This window comes from Lampris incognitus, chromosome 2 (genome assembly GCF_029633865.1).
Source record: "Lampris incognitus isolate fLamInc1 chromosome 2, fLamInc1.hap2, whole genome shotgun sequence".
NCBI lineage: Eukaryota > Metazoa > Chordata > Actinopteri > Lampriformes > Lampridae > Lampris > Lampris incognitus.
This window is the reverse complement of record NC_079212.1, coordinates 148,222,041-148,241,988: the sequence shown is the minus strand read 5'-3', so window position 1 is coordinate 148,241,988 and position 19,948 is coordinate 148,222,041. Positions and strand designations below refer to the sequence as shown.

Below are 19,948 nucleotides of genomic sequence, written 5' to 3'. Positions count from 1 at the left end.
GATGGTCTTCTTCTGGCCCTGACAACATGGAAGGGAGCCTGAAGTGGCCCAAATGTATAATAGCAAATATGGCCCAGATGTGCCAAATCACATGTGGGCCTTTTCTGGCAGAGGTGCTCTGGGCAGCATGTGGTCTGGATGTGACCCTGCAGCGCACTGTGTGGTAACTGGTGAATATGGCCCAAATATCACAAAACACATATGGGCCAAAGGTGGCCCATATGTGGCACATGCGGCATTGCTGTGGCTTGGTTCTGGTCCAGATCTGGCAAACAGGAGCGGACCGCCCAAGTGCCATCATTCCACGTGGTATGTGGGCCCAGATGAAGTGTGGGTGTGGGACGGGTCGGTGTGGGACGGGTCGGTGTGGGACGGGTCGGTGTGGGACGGGTCCGGGCCACAGCAGCTTTGCTGTCTGGGAAGTGCTGTGTTGTGTGTGTTCACCTTGTCCACCTCCAGACGGAGTGCTTCTGAAGGCCGGCGGACAGACGACACCACCATCCAGACCACACACAGGATTTGACAACATGCTGTCTGTGATGCGTGCAGTTAGTGTCAGGTCACTGCAGCTCATTAACGGCTCGTTAACTCCGCTAATGGATCCAGAAGTCAGGTCAAAGGGTTCGGCCACTAAAACGCCCATTAGGCAGTCGATCCACTTTAACGGGATGTGTTCGGGTAAAGTCCTCGACCTGCGTCGAAGAAACCTGACGCTGACGGAAAGGCAAAGAAAACAACTCAGCCATGTTAAATAGAGAACCACAAGCACACGTGACAACGACGAGCCGTGTTATACCGTCACTCTGAACAAGGGGAGAACCCCCTGGCAGCGCCGGAGGCTCCACAGAGAACAACGGAAGAACTCAGGAGGCCTTTCCAGGGTCCCACAACCCTCCTACTGGAGGAGACAAGGGACATGTGTGTTCGATTCTGCTTGAAACCTTCTGCTCATACCGGTGCTGATGGACTCCTGCAGGATTTAAACTCACTACGCTGATGAAGGGACGAACAGCAACTCAACAACAGCTGAAGAGTCTCTGACCCTGAAGCATCATCTGTTCTGTCTTGACCTTGACGGAGGCCTCGACTCTGGTTCAGCCCTGGTTTGTCCCCGTGTAGTGATTTATACTTTTATTCATATGATCTGCAGAACTCCCCTCCCTCCCCCCTTCTCTCCCCTGTTGGACCCGGCCAATTACCCCACTCTTCCGAGCCGCCCCGGTCTCTGCTCCGCCCCCTCTGCTGATCTGTCCCGGTCTCTGCTCCGCCCCCTCTGCTGATCTGTCCCGGTCTCTGCTCCGCCCCCTCTGCTGATCTGTCCCGGTCTCTGCTCCGCCCCCTCTTCTGAGCCGCCCCGGTCTCTGCTCCGCCCCCTCTGCTGATCTGTCCCGGTCTCTGCTCCGCCCCCTCTGCTGATCTGTCCCAGTCTCTGCTCCGCCCCCTCTGCTGATCTGTCCCGGTCTCTGCTTCGCCCCCTCTGCTGATCTGTCCCGGTCTCTGCTCCGCCCCCTCTGCTGATCCGGGGAGGGCTGCAGACTACCACATGCCTCCTCCCATACATGTGGAGTCTGTTCACCTGACAGTGAGGAGTTTCACCAGGGGGACGTAGCGCGTAGGAGAATCACGCTATTCCCCCCAGTCCCCCCCCCCGAACAGGCGCCCCGACCGACCAGAGGGGGCGCTAGTGCAGCAATTAGGACACACACCCACATCCGGCTTCCCACCCACAGACACAGCCAATTGTGTCTGTAGGTGTTCGAAGTTTCTGACATGGACAATAAACTGAATCTGTCTGTCTGACAACGCCGTGTGTCTCTCCGTCTCTCCGTCTCTCCAGCATCATTCTATGGGAACAGTTACATCCACCTGCGGACGGCTGAAGCGTCCAATCACACGTCACTTCATATACGTTTCCGGACCTCCCGCCAATCAGGGTTGCTTTTCCTGGCAGCAGGGGGGAGGGACTTCCTGCTCCTAGAGCTAACCTCTGGACAGCTGCAGGTACACACACACACACACACACACACACACACACACTCACACAGCATGCAGCAGCTAGCTAACAGGTATAAAGATAGTCTCCATGTAGCGTGTGCTGACCACAGCGTCTCCACAGGAAGAGACGAGATGTTTCTCATTAAAGACAGAACGTCTTGTTCATGTCTGGGTGTCCCAGAGTACAGCCACCTGAATCATGACCCCCCCCCCCCCCCCCCCGCTGGGACACGAGCTGAACGGACACGTGTACCTGGTTATGGCTGCATGAATAAATATGGGTTATAACGATGGATTTTCATGGATAAAGGCAGTTATTGGATTATTTTTTCATGCGCTGGTCCTGTTTGACTGGTGTGGTATGGCCCTCCCATCACTTTGTCACAACCACCAGTTTGTGTCTCCATGTTTACTTTCTCTGGAAGGTTCAGCTGTCAACATCCACATTTCCTCCCTGACCATGACAGCATCTAGGAAGAAACAGCTCAGATGCAAATAATCATCACAAGAATCAATCACATGAATCACACCCACGAATCAATCACAAGAATCAATCACACAAATCAATCACATGAATCAAACCCATGAGTCAGACACATGAATCAATCACACAAATCAATCACATGACTCAATCACATGAATCAATCACACGAATCACACCCATGAGTCAGACACATGAATCAGACCCACGAATCAGACCCATGAATCAATCACAAGAATCAATCACACAAATCAATCACATGAATCAATCACAAGAATCAATCACCCGAATCAATCACATGAATCACACCCATGAGTCAGACACATGAATCAGACCCACGAATCAGACACATGAATCACACCCACGAATCAATCACAAGAATCAATCACACAAATCAATCACATGAATCAATCACAAGAATCAATCACACAAATCAAACCCATGAGTCAGACACATGAATCAGGCACATGAATCAATCACAAGAATAAATCACCCAAATCAATCACATGAATCAATCACAAGAATCAAGACACATGAATCAATCACAAGAATCAATCACAAGAATCAAGACACATGAATCAATCACAAGAATCAATCACACAAATCGAGACACATGAGTCAGACACATGAGTCAGACATGAATCAATCACAAGAATCAAACCCATGAATCAATCACACAAATCAATCACATGAATCAAACCCATGAATCAAGACACATGAGTCAGACCCATGAATCAGACCCATGAATCAATCACAAGAATCAATCACACAAATCAATCATATGAATCAATCACAGGAATAAAACCCATGAATCAAGACACATGAGTCAGACCCATGAATCAGACCCATGAATCAGATCCATGAATCAATCACACAAATCAATCATATGAATCAATCACAGGAATCAAACCCATGAATCAAGACACATGAATCAGACATGTGAATTAGACATGTAAATTAGAAATTTGAATCACATGAATCAGACACATGAATCAGACATGTGAATCAGACATATAAATCCCATATGAATCAGACACATGAATCAGACACATGAATCAGACATATAAATCACATATGAATCAGACACATGAATCAGACACATGAATCAGACATATAAATCAGACATATAAATCACATGTGAATCAGACACATGAATCAGACATGTGAATCAGACACATGAATCAGACACATGAATCAGACATGTGAATCAGACATATAAATCACATATGAATCAGACACATGAATCAGACATATAAATCACATGTGAATCAGACACATGAATCAGACATGTGAATCAGACACATGAATCAGACACATGAATCAGACATGTGAATCAGACACATGAATCAGACATGTGAATCAGACATATAAATCACATATGAATCAGACACAAGAATCAAACCCATGAATCAAGACACATGAATCAGACCGATGAATCAGACACATGTATCACACGAGTCACTTATCAGACACATGAATCAGACATCCACCCATCCATCCATCATCTTAACCGCTGAATCACATATGAATCAAGCGAGCGAGGGAGCGAGCAAGCAAGCCAAAGAAGAAGAACAACAGTACATCTTAACCATCCATCCTTTATCCAAACCGCTTATCCTGCCACATCCTAAATGAAAAACAGTGCCCTCTGGCGTTCTGTCTGTGCATGACCTACAGACAGACGTGTAGATGGATTGACCTGTTAGCACGTCGCTTTCTGTTGTCAATCTGATGCTGCAAAATTCTATATCCTGTATCTGGTGGCAACATAACATATTATTATGTTAAGTTGATTAACACGGACAATATCTATAATATTATAAATAAGATAGCATCAGTCATAATACAAGTAATGTAACGCGCTAATTGAACAATTGGCAATGCAACAGGGGTTCTCAAACGTGTTACTCAAAGGTCCGCATCTGATTTCTATTCAAGGTCAGAGGTCCGGAATGATAGACGATAACAAAATAACATTTCATCGACTCACTTATAACTTTGGGCATGAATACCTAGTACACCACCTCGGACAGCCGGCCCATGACCACGCCGGGCCCCTGCCAGTAGCCAGTGGCCAGTCCAGTGGATGTGAAGCTCGGGGGAAATCCGGCGTTCGGTACAAATATGGACCAGGGTCTGGACTTTGAGAAGTCCTGAACTACAATACTATTATAATAAAAAAAATAGAGTATCTATCTTCTTATATATATATATATATATATATATAAAGCAAGAGTGTGTGTTTGTATGTTCGTTTAAAACTCCAGAAATACTCGGTGTGGAAATAAAACAAAGGTATCTTTAGAATCAGCAATTTCCAAGGATTGCACAGTTCGAAAAATATTTCAAAACCAAGTAAAAAATGTGATTTATTTGTAAAAGAGAAATTCCAACGATGCTTTGTGGAGACCTCCAGCAAATCCCTCCAGTGGTCAAGGGAGCTACTGCAACACCTAAAGTTGTCAATGCTGGCCTGAAGGCACGCAACGTGGTTTACCCTGAGGCGCTTGAGCGACTAATACACACATTGGCAAAGAAGCTTGGTGAATGGATTGAAAATCATAAATTATCCTATATTTCATCATCGATGAGATCATAAAGATCAGATTGTGTTGGTTGTTTTGGTGAGAACCTTTTCCCCGGGCCACGCCGGGTACCTCTGCTAGTCTATAATATAACTACTACTACTACTTTCGGCTGCTCCTCTTAGGGGTTGCCACAGCGGATCATAGATATAGAATATCTATAATATAACAATCTGATTTTATCCCTACAGAGATAATCAAAACGTATCTCATCTCTCTTTCTTCCCCCCCTCCTTTCTTAGGTCCGTCTGGACTTTGGTTCAGGTGAGCGGTCCCTTCGTTCAGAGAAGGGGGTCCATCTCAGTGACCTGGCCTGGCACTCCACCCAGCTGTCCCACACCGGCCACAACGTCACTTTGACTGTCGACTGGCACTCCCACAACAGCCTTCAGATGCCAGGGCCTGACCTGGAGCTCAGCCTTCAGGAGGGGCTCTTCGTTGGGGGGCCGGCCTGGCTTGACCGCCCCTTCCTCCACCACAAGGCTCCGGGGTTCAGAGGCTGTTTGGATGAAGTGGTGTTCAATAAACATAGCCTTCTGTCCAACCTGAGGCCATCTGCCGGTGTGAAAAGCATCCATCGGGTGTCTCTGGGCTGTAGTTCACAGTTCTCTGCAACAGAAGACGATCCTGTTGGTTTCTTCGCCTCCAGATCCTTTGTTTTGCTCCCTGCCTGGGAAGTACCACAAGAAGGAGTGTTTGAATGCGAGCTACGGCCATCTGGGGGAGTGGGAGATGGTGTGATCCTGTTCAGCGCCACCTTGCAGGGAGGCTTCGTATCGATGCAGATTAGAGATGCTCACCTTGTGGTGATGATGGGAGACGGTGAGGGGAGACAAATGGAGGTGCGCTCTCACACACGACTACATGGCAACCGCATGTGGTACCCTGTCTGCCTGCACCTTCTGCCCCATAGAATCCAGCTCAGAGTGGGGGAAGAGCTGGTTAACGCCACCCTGCATCCAGACCTGCAGGCCATCCAGCCCGAAGGAGCTCTGTACCTGGGAGGACTAGATGAAGGAGTGCAGGGCGAGGTCAGGCGAGCTGTGTTACTGTCTGGAGGAGGAGGCTCTTTTGAAGGCTGTCTGAGGAACATGAGGGTGAACTCTCAGAGAACAAGCCTTCACCACGCCGTGGTCAGTCAGGATGTCTCTGTGGGATGTAACATCGCTACTGCAACCAATCAGCCCCATGCTGATATCACCACTCAACAACCAATCACCCACCATGACACTCAGGACAGGAAGAAGAACAACTTTCTGTTGTTGCGACACCTGGAAGTCACTGAAGGAGACACAGTGCCACTGGAACCAAAACACATCAAGGTACATCAAGTTGTCTCTCTCTCTCTGTGCACTGCATGCTGGGAGGTTGGGTGTGTGCGCGTGAATGAGCGTGGTGAATGTGAGATTGGCGTGGAGTTTGAATTGTTTGCTGTATTTTTCCCGCTGAATTCCCCCCCAGTATTCTCTCTTCTCTGGCCTATGTGCATCTTCAGGTAAACTTCCTTAACACTTTTTACCGAGTGTTCAGTGGTTTTGTCGGGTTGTTTTCAGGAGGAACGGCGACCTCTGAGACGCCACCTCTGTTCATCCGTCACGGGATCCGGATAGCCCCGCCGGAGCCCAGTGTGAAGGTGGAGGGGTTTTGTTGGCCGTAGGAGAGCAAGTTGGTCATTGTAATCTCCTGTTTGCTTCCAGGATGAACAAGGCTGTGGTGGTGTTTCTGAAGGAGGAGCGTCACGTTAGTGAGATGATTGGGACGGGTGTAGTTATCAGGGATAGCTGTACTACGGTTTCTCCACTGTCGGTTCCCTCTACCAGAATCACAGTGACCAGTGTTCCGCCGTTTATCTCCAACCAACTGTTGGACAATGAGCTGCGGAGGTTTGGCAAATTTGCCGGTGCTTTTAAAACTGTCAATCTCAAATGTACAGATCCATCCATCATCCCAACCACTCACCCTGCTCTCAGGGTGGCGGGGTGGTGCAGCCTATCCAGCCTATCCCAGCAGTCACTGGGCGGCAGGCGGGGAGACACCCTGGACAGGCCGCCAGGCCGTCACAGGGCCGAATGCACGATCTGAAGATAAAACACGTCCAGTCACTCAGGAGACAGGGGTTCATGTTTCTGGACTCTCTGACACAGAGTTGGGAGGTTTCCTTTAGAGGTAAACACGGTTACGGCTTATGGCTCGTACGTGGTGCTAGTTCGGAGCAGGTGAAATGTTTTGAGAACGGCGATGTCAGCCACAAGCCGTTCACATGTCCGCACAGACAGCAAGCGGAGGCAAATCCTGCAGATGCTAACATCCTGCCGTGGATAATGTCTCCAAGGTGGGGAGAGGAGAATGGAGTCAGTCGGAGGAACAACCTGCTCCACCGGCTGTAGATGAGGAAACAGGCTCTTAGCCTATGGCCTTGGAGCCGGGGGCGGAGCTTGCAGAAACACTTGCAGCTGAACAGGTGGCTGCATGCAGCAGCTCAGCAGGGACGGAGTGTGAAGGGTGGAGGTAGGCCTACTGAAGGGAATAGAGTGTGGAGGAGAGTCCCAGTAGCCAGGTAACAGGCGAGGCTGATGACGTGGGTTACGATTCAGAGTCTGACAGTTGGTGAAGCATAAAACCGCAGCACAGATCCGTGTTCTCTGGAGGACGTGAGTGGGTGTTTGGATGAAACGTTTGGGAAGTCAGTAAAAGTAAAAGACTATTCTGACCATACAGAGAAGTTCATTAGGACTGTCGGTCACCAGCAGAAACTGGTTGGTTTTGAGCTGCTTGATGGAAAAAAAAAGTTTTCAGCTTAAGAAACATGACACAGCCCCGAGAAAGGCAGCAAAGGGGGAAACTGTGAGAAGGACAAAGCTGCAAAATAAATTAAGATAATTCATCACAGGTGCTTTATTCTTTTTCCTGGTTCATGCCGGTCTGCTTGTCTCTAGCTTTTTCTCGGTTCTACCCATCTTATGCAGGGGCTCAGGGTTGGATCTCTTTTTTTTTTTCTCTTTCCCCCCCCCTTTTTCTCCCCAACTGCACCCGGCCAATTACCCCACTCTTCCGAGTTACCCCGGCCACTGCTCCACCCCCTCTGCCAATCCGGGAGGGCTGCAGACTACCACATGTCTCCTCAGATACATGTCGAGTCACCAGCCGCTTCTTTTCACCTGACCGTGAGGAGTCTCGCCAGGGGGTGGAGCACGTGGGAGGATCACGCTATTCCCCCCAGTTCCCTCTCCACCTCGAACAGGCAACCGACTGACCAGAGGGGGCGCTAGTGCAGCAACCAGGACACATACCCACATCCAGCTTCCCACCTGCAGATACGGCCAATTGTGTCCGTAGGGACGCCCAACCAAGCTGGAGGTAACATGGGGATTCGAACCGGAGATCCCCGTGTTGGTAGGCAGCGGTATAGACCGCTGTGCTACCTGGACGCCCCAGGGTTGGATCTCTTAACACTAATGGTAGGAGGGACAGACGTAAGAGGGCTTTAGTGGCTGAGGTTGTGAAGCAGAAAAAGGTAGATGTGTTTTTTCTGCAGAAAACTCGTAGTGACCAAACTAATGAGATGGACTGGGGCTGGTGGTGGGAGGGGCCATATGTACTCAGCCATGGCACAAACTGTAGTGGGGGTAGGGGTAGCAGTTACTAAAAGAACTAATCCAAGAATTGTATCATCTGTTGAGGTAGTTAAGGGGAGGTGTCTGATTGAAAGGGCAGAAATTGTAGGGACGTGAATGTGTTAAACGTTCATGTGAACGTCAGCCCGCCGAAAGAAACTGTTGTGACCAGGGTGTGATGGGTCTGCAGCGATGCTGCCTGCCCGTTTCCTGAGGCTGGAGGTGTATAAGTCCTGAATGGAGGGCAGGCTGCCTCCAATGATCTTCTCTGCAGACCTAACTGTCCATTGTAGTCTGTCCCTGTCCTGTCTGGTGGCCGATCCAAACCAGACAGTGGTGGATGTGCAGAGGACAGACTGGATTACTGCAGTGTAGAACTGAATCAGCAGTTCCCGAGGCAGGTTGAATTTGTTGAGCTGGTGGAGAAAGTACATCCTCTGCTGGGCCTTTTTGGTGATTGTGTCTACGTTGGGTGCCCACCTTAGGTCCTGGGAGATTGTGGAACCCAGACATCCATAGGTTTTCACTGTAGACACCATGCTGTTGAGTATGGTGAGGGGGGGCAGTGTTGGGGGACTCCTCCTGAAGTCCACTGTCATACTTTGTTTTGAGCGTGTTCAGCTCCAGGTTGTCATGGCTGCACCAGAGGGCAGACTCGTCACCATCCCGGATACGGCCAATGATGGTTGTGTCGTCCACAAACTTCAGGAGTTTAACAGACGGGTCACCTGAGGTGCAGTCATTTGTGTAGAGGGAGAAGAGCAGAGGGGAGAACACACATCCCTGGGGGGCACCAGTGCTGATTGTCCAGGTGCTGGATGTGATTTTCCCCACCCTCACCTGCTGCCTCCTGTCTGTCAGGAAGTTTTAATCCGCTGGCAGATGGGGGCTGGTACAGTGAGCTGGGTGAGTTTGGAGTGGAGGATATCTGGGACGATGGTGTCGAACACTGAGCTGAAGTCCACAAACAGGACCCTTGCGTATGTCCCTGGGGAGTCGAGGTGTTGGAAGATGTAGTGCAATCCCAGGTTGACTGCATCCTCCACTGACCCATTTGGTTGGTAGGCAAACTGCAGGGGGTCGAGCAGGGGGCCTGAGATTTCCTTCAGGTGGACCAACACCAGTCCCTCGAAGGATTTCATGACCACAGATATTAGGGCAATGGGCCTGTAGTCATTTAATCCTGTGATACGGGGTTTCTTGGATACCGGGATGATAGTGGAGCTCTTGAAGCAGGAAGGGACTTCACACAGCTCCAGTGATCTGTTAAAGATCAGTTTGAAAATGGGGGCCGGCTGGTCAGTGCAGACTTTAAGATGCTAGCAGTCTGTAAATGCATGTGACATGTCCACCAATGTGTATGTGAAGTGTCTAGCTGTGAGTGGATGGTATTAATCTGAATAAATTCTGGTGTCTGAGATCCACGACTGGTCATAGTGCCTTCGAGCAGCAGACAGGCTGTGCAGCCACCCATGGGCCCCGCAGTCATGCAGACATCCCGCAACCAAGAGAACAGCCAGAGCTCAAAGCACTGCAACCCCAGAGTTGCCCACACAGCAACAGCCACACATACCCCTGAGGAGTACAAACCTGAACTACAAGCCTGACCAGAACCCCACCACCAACCCCAAGGCACAGGCACATGGTGCACCTGCAGGTGCAGGACCCAAGCCATGGATGAAAAGCATACGACTGACGCACCGCCGGGACCGCCCACCCAGCAGGCGGGCAGAGTGTCCCCATGCCCACCCATGCCTGGCACAGGGGTGAGGCCCACTACCGGCTAAACACCCCATCCAGCTGCATGCACCAAGTACATACCCACGTAGCTGAACACACCTAACCCAAGTCAACAGACGTCATCCTGCGGTGCCCATCAAAGAAAAGCTGCATGGGGGCGCAAGTCCAACAGCCGCCACCCCACTCTGCAACCCACACCCACACCAATGAGCCGCCAACCAGGGGCCCTGGAAAGCACCTGGCAGCACTCACCAGATCCCTACTGGTATGCAGCAGGCAGGACACAGACCGATCCACCTGGGCAGGGCGCCCTCCCAGCCACCACCCGTCCTGGTAGTCCCAGTGCTTAATGTACGCTCATGTCACATATGGAGTTAAATGACGGTGTGTCATCTAGGCTCATCAGACTCGAACCACTCACACCCCTCCTTCCCAGCTGACCCTGACTGGGTCGTAGGTGTTGTTCAGAATATGGTTTGTGTGGATGGGTGTGTGTACTAAGATAGTGTGATTGGGATTAAAATTTCAGGACATTGTCAAGGTGCAAGCAGGGGTAGGAGTGGTACGGGCAAGATTGCAACTGCCTGCCTCGCCTCCACCCAAATGGCTCGTGCCTCATCTGTCCCGTAAACCCTTGGCCTATGATTTGGTGTGTGTGCTGCATATGCGTACCAGAACTGGGAGAGAAGGGCGAGGCACAGCAAGACCAATGCAAGAGTGTGGCCGGCTGGAGAGTAGCCAAGCAGCCCCCCCCCCGGACTGGCCAGCAGCTCATCCCCGATACCAGAGGGCGACCCAACTGCTTGACCAGCCAGGGGAACATTGGCTGGTTTTAAGTATTGTACAGATATCAAATGTTTCTGGAAACTGGCTTTCGGCACGGTTTATGTTCTGTGTATCCGGATGCTAACTGTTCCACAGCAAACAAATGCAAAACATCTTTTGAGGTATTTAGAAGTCCTGTAAGAATGTGAAGACAGATTCATATAGAAACCTTCATAAAAACCCCTGACGGAAACAAAGATGTTCTGACACCTCTCTCCAGGTGAATCTGGATTTCAGGAAGCTTGGACTCCATCCGGCCCAGCTGATGTTCCACATCGAGGAGCCACCTGTCCATGGCCAGATACGGGTGGACCTTGCCCAAGAAGGCGATGATGATGGAAGGAGGGATGGGGAAGGAGAGGAGAGTGGACGGCAGACGTTCAGCATGCTGGATTTATGGCGGGGCCAGGTGATGTACGTCCATGGAGGTTCCGAAGACCACCGTGATTTCTTCACGTTTTCTGTCTTTTGCAGCAGCAAGAAGGAGCTTCCTGCGTTTTTGAAGGAGGGAAACCTCCATCGCTTCCAAATCATCATCCGACCTGTGAACGACCCACCAGATCTCAGTCTGCCGGAGGGCAGCCTCTTCATCTTGCTGCCGAACTCCAGTCGACAGGTAGGAACAGAAGATCCCACTGTCATGTCATGTCATGTCATGTCATTAATCAGTGAAAGCTGGCAGGTGAGTGCTTGGATCTCAGTTGTCCATGATATGGCCGTTGTTTGACTTGTTCATTATTTGTTCATCTTGTTGGATACTTTCACCATAGAAGCAAATCAGATAGTACATAAAGGGGTTTGGCCATGCACTGAATTTTAAAATACATTTTAAAACAAAAAATAAAAAAACCACCATCTTTTAATTTTCAACAAGACAAGATTAAATTATTTGGTGAGAAACGGATCTCTTGCTCAGGGGGAACTTTAAGTTCAGGGAGAGCCTATATGTGGAGTCATCAGTCCAAACAGTCTGGCGTTCATCTCTATTGGAGAGATTTACACACACACACACACACACACACACACACACACACACACACACACACACACAAATAAATGAAGTGGGTGTGTTTGTCACCTCCCCAGCTGAGCTCGGAGGTGTTGCGAGTGTCCGACCCAGACAGCCGGCCTGCGGAGCTTCAGTTCAGCTGTGTGGGAAACCTGAGCACCGAGGCCGGACACGTGGAGCACCGAGAGCAGCCCGGCAGGTTGGGAGGATGGATGGATGAGAGAACGAAAGACACTTAAGCAGAGCAGAATGGACTGTGACAGAATAGAGTATGTTCAGTGGTTCTCAATCAGGTCTTCAGGTACCAGCATCACAGCTGGTTTTCTGTTCTAGCAGGTAATTCATTACATGGGTTACTAAGCGTCGGGTCAGGGAGGTTTCACACCTGGAAGAACAGGTGACTGTAATAAACGAACACTGGAGCAGACATTATAGAGCACAGCTTTTAAGAGAGACTCAGGTTCAAGTCTCTTTGACAGCAAGCGTCTACCCGAGTCTGACATCAGCATGAAGGAGGTGGTGCAAAGAGAGAATTTTGTGTGTGTGTGTTTTCTGTAGGTCCATTACTTCATTCTCCCTGCATGACCTCCAGGAAGGAAAGATCCGCTTCGTCCATGCCGGCGCTCCCACTGCCACACTGGCTCTACGGGTCAGTGATGGACACAAGGTCAGTAGAATCACAGCCGCATCATTTGATTTATTATCTGTCAAAGTGAAGATCTGGAAAATCTAGAAGCAGCTGGGCGGGAGTACTTCGAGGAGACCTGCCACTGCTGGATGTGTGTTCACAAGAGTCAGAGTCTGACTCTGTGTTCACAAGACTCAGACTCTGTGTTCACAAGAGTCAGACTCTGTGCTCACAAGAGTCAGACTCTGTGTTGACAAGAGTCTGACTCTGTGTTCACAAGTCTCAGACTCTGTGTTCACAAGAGTCAGACTCTGTGTTCACAAGTCTCAGACTGTGTTCACAAGAGTCAGACTCTGTGTTCACAAGAGTCTGACTCTGTGTTCACAAGACTCAGACTCTGTGTTCACAAGAGTCTGACTCTGTGCTCACAAGAGTCAGACTCTGTGTTGACAAGAGTCTGACTCTGTGTTCACAAGTCTCAGACTCTGTGTTCACAAGTCTCAGACTCTGTGTTCACAAGAGTCAGACTCTGTGTTCACAAGAGTCAGACTCTGTGTTGACAAGAGTCTGACTCTGTGAACACAAGAGTCAGACTCTGTGTTCACAAGAGTCTGACTCTGTGTTCACAAGAGTCTGACTCTGTGTTCACAAGAGTCTGACTCTGTGTTCACAAGAGTCTGACTCTGTGGTTACTGAGTCCCAGGTTGCTGCCCAGACATGCTGGCTGGTTGCTAGCTTTTACTAGGTGATTGCTAGACAGCCACTACAGAAATTACTGTTACTTCTATTAATAATGCTTCTGCTACTACCACCATTACTAACACAACTACTGCTAACATCACTACTACTACTACTGCTAGTAAAACTACTACTACTGGTTCTGTTTAGATAGATATGATTGATGTGTTTAATGGCCCATTAAGACATAATGGTGTCAGCCCAGAACGCAACCTCACTGCAGGTGTTTGATACACTGGCTCCCAGGAGCTGCTCACATCCAGTTTAAGACTCTGGTGCTGGCCTACAGGGCAGTGAAAGGAACGGCTCCTTCCTATCTCCAGGCCATGGTCAAGCCCTACACCCCCACCCAACCACTTCGCTCTGCTGCCTAGGGACGCCTGGTTGCCCCGTCGCTCAGAGGCCCCTGCTGCCGATCGACCCGGTCCCAGCTGTGTTCTGTCCTGGCCCCACAGTGGTGGACTGAACTCCCCACTGATGTCAGGACAGCGGAGTCGCTGCCCATCTTTCGGCGCAGGTTGAAAACTCACCTCTTCAAGAACTACCAACCTGTTACTTGTTCTTACCACTTATCGTATTCACTCATTAAAAAAAAACAAATCTCTTTCTTGCACTTTTACTTTAGCACTGGTTTTGCTCTTAGATGCTTGTTTAGATGCACTTGGGACCTCTGATGACTAGTAGTTCTCCTGATCTCCTACGTTAAATGATGCTCTTATTGTAAGTCGCTTTGGATAAAAGCGTCGGCTAAATGACTGTAATGTCATGTCATGTCATTTGACTCTGAAGACTGACTATGGAGGACAAAAAACAGTGTACATAGACCCTACGCAAGGGGATGTTCTCCAGCATTTATTTGCTCCTGCAGAAGACAAACACACACCCATGAGTTGCCTTCTGGTCCCCTCTGCACATCCACCCCCTCAGCAATGCAAAACGGCGCTGTTTGACCCCATTCGTCCATTATCACAACAAAGTCTTAACTCGCTCCTCTTCAAAACTGCGCCATGAAAAACATACAGAGGAAACAGTGCCACCCGGTGGGCAAAGTAAACGGTGCATGGGGGTTGGGTTAGTAAACGGTGACAACAAAAATGATAATATTTAACAAGGAAAACACATACCTGCAGAAGACAAACACAACACACACGAGTTGCCGACTGGCCCCCTCTGCACATCCGCTCCTCAACATGCAAAATACCAGAATTTCCAGGAAGAAATGGCGCTGCACTCTGGTCACTTGGCTGCCTGCCGCCATACCGCGATGGCGCCACAGAGGCAAATGAAAACCCTCTGAAAACTTCCATTAGCGGTCAAAACAAGGCCAGACAGCTGGGTACGGTAGCAGGACCAACAGTAGACAGTGTGCAGAGCAGGTTACAGCAGCACAGCTCGATTCCCAGCCAAAACAACCAAGTAGCGCGGCAGCGGCTTCCCACTCAACTTACCCTCAGCAACGCAAACGGCAACGTGAAGAGCACGAGGACGAGGAGGAGCACGAGGATGAGCACGAGGAGGAGGAGGAAGGTGGGCTACGGAAACTCAGGAGGTACAGAAAGGCGATGTGCAGTAAGGTCATTTCCACAGGAATCATTAAAAATAACGGTGGAGGGCGTAGCGGTCTATTCCGTTGCCTACGAACACGGGGATCGCCGGTTTGAATCCCCGTGTTAGCCCCGGCTTGTTCGGGCGTCCCTACAGTCACAGGTGCGGGTAATGAAGGAGGCGGGAAACGCTGGAGGACAGGAACGTAAGACCAAAGGCGGCGAGAGAGTTGGCGCCGCTTTGTTCGCCAGAGTTTGGCCGCCAGCTCCGCCAGGTGTGTTCGAACAGAACGCGAATTCGCCGTGTTGACGTCACAACAAGCAGTCTAGTTACACCGACGCTGCTAGCAAGTTTGCTAGACCGCACACAACAAATACCACACACGAGCAGTTCGTGTTTACTTGTGAGCATCATGGATGAGCGACAGAGATCAGTTGCGGCGGCTCTGCTTTATATCAACTTGCGTCGCCCAAACCGGCGTCAGCGGTCGGTTTGGGTTCATAGCATAAACCGGAGACGTGCCCAGCTTGGCGAATTTCACCGGCTCGTTCAGGAGTTGCGTTTGGACGGCGTCCGAAAAGAATTCTGGGTAGGGGGCGTGTCTTCTTTCCCAACATGAAGGCGGGTTCTAACCCTACTTGAAGGTGATTGGCTATCGCCTGGCGAACTCTTCGCCCGAGTCGGACATTTTTGAACTGCCGCGAAGGCGCGTTCGTCGCTCGATTCGCCCAATTCGCGCCGCCCGTAATTTCGCCGCGAATCATTGCCGTCCATTCGCCTCCTCCCGTTGACTTTGCATGCATTCGCGCCGCCCAAACAATTCGCGCCGCCTTTGGTCTGAACGTAGCATAAGAAAGAGGCCGCGATGTTACACTCTGTTGCTCTCCCTGAGGTTTCTTCCTGTTGTTCCTCCCTGTTGAGGGTTTTAGGGAGGTGTTCCTTATCCCATGTGAGGGTGTACGGACAGGATGTGGTGTCGCTGTAAAGCCCCCTGAGGCACATTTGTAATTTGTCATATTGCGCTTTACAAATAGAGTTGACTTAACGGCTAAAACACACTAGCGAATTCGGGGGGGGGGGGCAACCACAGGAACTGCCGCAGCCGGGACGCGAACGCGTTGCTCGCGCACTGATACGTTAGCCCTAACGGGTCTGACCCCTTAGTTGAGCGGTCAGCGGTGTCTCCCGTGGTGCGGGAGCTACGGGTTCGCGTCCCGGCTGCGGCAGTTCCTGTAGTTGCACCCCCCCCCCCCGAATTCGCTACAATACTGTTTTGCTAATATCATCAATACAGTTAAAGGGAATGCGGGAACGCTGTTCTCCACAGTTAAAATGTGACTAAATCCACCTTAAACCAATATGAACAGAAGCCTTTCTAATCAACAATGCTGTTTTTTGTTTTTTTTTCAACTCCAAAATTTGTACCATTCTTGAGCAGCTAGCCTCTGCTAGCATCATGCAGACTGACTTACCATCAGCAAACGCCATAAAACTGTCCCCATCCACTGTCCTATGTGACGTCTCTCTTCCAACTGAAAATCACATTTCTGAACTTATTATTAAGTCTAGCACCTCCATGTGTCACCTGGATCCAATTCCCACAACCCCAGTTAAAACGACCCTGTTTTCTCTTATCTCTCTGTCTACTGGTACAGTTCCCTCTCCACTGAATTTGCCATAATCAGACCAACTCTGAAAACTTTTTTTAGATTCTACTAACTACAAACTACAACAACTACCGGCCTATTCCCAATTTATCATTCATCTCCAAAATCCTCGAGAGGGTAGTTGCATCTCAATTCCAGATCTACCTTTATAACTGTAATCTCTTTGAACAATTACAACCTGGCTTTCTTCCCAAACATAACACAGAAACAACTCTGTTAAGCTCACCCATGACCTCCTTCGTGTAGCTGACTCCAGTCTACTCTCTATTCTCGTCCTCGTTGACCTCACCACAGCCTTTGATACTCTGTCCCATCAGCTCCTCATGGATCGTCTGGCTAGCACTGGAGTTGGGGGCACTGTGTATCAGTGGTTTGCTTCCTACCTAACAGACAGAACACATTTTATTAAAATTCAGAGTTATGGGTCAAAAAGTTTGATAGTTCCTCATGGAGCTCTACAGGGTGCAGTATTGGGGCCACTCCTATTTATTATTTACCCCCTCCCTCATGGCAACATCTTCTGGTACTATGGTATCCATTTCCATGTGTCCACTACGCTCACTTCCACTCTCCTCTCTAGTTGCCTCACTGCTTGTCTCCCTGATATACAGATATGGATGACTAACAATTATCTGAAATTCAACAGTAATAAAACTGAGCTACTCCTCCTTGGCAGTAAATCTACACTCCGGAAAACTAATATTTGTTCACTCCCCGTTGCTGGAGCCACCATACTTGTCTCCACTCAGGCTAAAAGCCTTGGTGTTATCCTAAATCGTACCCTTTCCTTTTCCAGCCATATAAACGATGTCTCCCGGATTGCATTTTTCCACCTGTGAAACGTCTCCAGACTACACCCTGCTTTAACACAACACTCCATGAAAGTCTTAGTCAATGCTTTGGTCATGTCATGCATCGACTACTGCAATGCGACCCTGGCAGGCATCCCCAACATTCTTATTCACCGACTTCAGTTCATCCAGAATTCTGCAGCACGGATTATTACACATCCAAGTTCACTGACCATGTCACTCCCCTGCTGATTCACTTACACTGGTTTCCTGCGTCACCGCGGATTCATTTTAGAATGTTATTGTTAACATCCAAAGCTCTTCATAATCTATCTCCTGCCATCTCTCAGACTTCCTTCAGACTTGCCCTCAATCTCGTTCCCTGCAGTCTTCACCAGCAGGTCTATTGGCACTACCAGTCATCAACCTCAGCACAATGGGTGTCGGGGCTTTCTCCTGTGCTGCACCCAAACTCTGGAACTCCATTCCCCGTCACAGCCGCTTACTGGACTCCATCACAGAATTCAAAACTGCTCTTAAAACCCACCTTTTAAACTAGCTTACTCACTTTAACAGCATTAACTGCATCAAATTCACAATTTTTAAACGCCTGCTGATCTATGCTGTATTGCTTATTGTGTGTTTTATTGTTGATCGCAATAATCTTTTTTTTCTGCTTTGTTTTATTGTATTTGATGTGACTTGACCTTGAGTGTCATGAAAGGGGCCTTTAAATAAAGTGTTTATCATTATTAGTAGTAGAAGTATTATAATGGTAGCACACACATAATAAGTTGTTAAACTGGGGATTTATTTTGCTTTAATTCATTGTTTTGAGGCTTAATGAGGATGCATACAGACACTTGTTCTGAGGCTGTTCAATAAGTGAGTATTAAATTCTTTCCTCTCTCTTGTCTTCTTCAGCTGAGTAACACGGTGGTGTTGAGGATCTTGGCAGTCACCTTAGAGCAAAAACTAGAGAACAACACAGGCCTGCAGGTCGACCAGGGAGGAGCTTCTGTCATTTCAACCAATCACCTTGCCGTGAAGGTTAACGTTACTGAACAAGCAGTAGAAATCCACTATGATGTGGTGGAGGCACCTCGATATGGGGAGCTGCAACGACAACACTTGACTGGTGAATGGGAACCCGTGAGCTCCTTCTCCCAGACAATTTTGGGAAAAGAACAAATCCGATATCTCAACACTCACCGTGGCCTCCAGACTCAGAACAATGCCACTGACCATTTTAAATGTCGAATCAGCATCGGCTCAGTGGCTACGGGGGAAGTGGTTTTCCGCATTTTGGTGCGATGGATCCATTTTAAGATCACACGTAGCAAGATGGAGGTCACAGATGTTGGAAAGACCACAATCACACCTGAACACCTCCATGCCATTTCCAAGGGCATCCGACTCCATGAGAGCGACATCTTCTTCAGGCTTCTCACGCTACCAAATAAAGGGCAGCTGTCCTTAGACAAGCAAGTCCTGAAGAGGAAATTCACTTTCAGTCAGGGAAATATCACAGCCGGCCTGCTGACATACGAGCTGCTCAGCAGACCAAGTGAAGATGGCAGAGACACGGTCAGTTTCCAGGTGTACTCTCAACACGCCGACTCAGCAAGTCACGACTTCAGAATCAACATCAAGGCGAGGTCCGGGGTTGTTTCTCTTGTGAACAAAGGCTTGTCCGTCCTAGAGGGCGAGAGGAAACTGATTACCAAGGACAGACTGTTCGCCCAGGCTGCAAGTCACAAAGCTGTCCAGTTCACCATCACCTCCGGCCCCAGACATGGGCAGATAAACAAGATCCACCTCTCCAACTCATCCGCTGTTAGCCACAACATCCTGACCTTCACCGGCCAGGACATCCACGAGGAGAGGGTCGTATATGTTCACGACGACAGTGAGAGCAAACAGGATTCTTTCTCTTTCAGCGCTGCCGTTTACAGACCACATAAACCTGCCGCCAAGAAGGATGTCAGAAACCTGACGGAGTACACCTTCAACATCTCCATCCAGCTGCTCAATGATCAAAGACCTGTCAGGGTGGTCGACAAAGTTTTCAATGTGGCCCGCGAAGGTCAAAGGTTGCTGACCACTGATGACCTCTGCTACCGTGACGAGGACTCGGACTTTGAGGATGGCTGGCTGGTGTACACCCGGCGGGGCGTTCCCATGGGAGAACTGGTGCTGGCTAATGACACAAATCACAAGCTTTATGAGTTTACGCAGCGGGACCTGGAGCAGGTGAGCGGGGGGGGGGGGGTTCTTGTGAAACCATGACCTGATGTTTGTTACTCACCATCTAGAAAAAACGACGGTCA

General features: G+C 49.4%; 1 protein-coding gene across 1 annotated transcript in view; it reads left to right on the top strand.

Annotated features, from left to right (window-relative positions):
* The first annotated feature begins 596 nt into the window (after positions 1-596).
* LOC130133072 (chondroitin sulfate proteoglycan 4-like) overlaps positions 597-19,948 on the top strand; it is a 67,912-nt gene continuing 48,560 nt past the window's right edge. The window contains exons 1-7 of the mRNA XM_056301918.1: positions 597-724; positions 1,818-2,001; positions 5,304-6,383; positions 11,461-11,856; positions 12,327-12,448; positions 12,808-12,916; positions 18,543-19,871. Coding sequence (XP_056157893.1) covers positions 597-724; positions 1,818-2,001; positions 5,304-6,383; positions 11,461-11,856; positions 12,327-12,448; positions 12,808-12,916; positions 18,543-19,871 — 3,348 coding nt within the window. The remainder of the gene's footprint in view (positions 725-1,817; positions 2,002-5,303; positions 6,384-11,460; positions 11,857-12,326; positions 12,449-12,807; positions 12,917-18,542; positions 19,872-19,948) is intronic.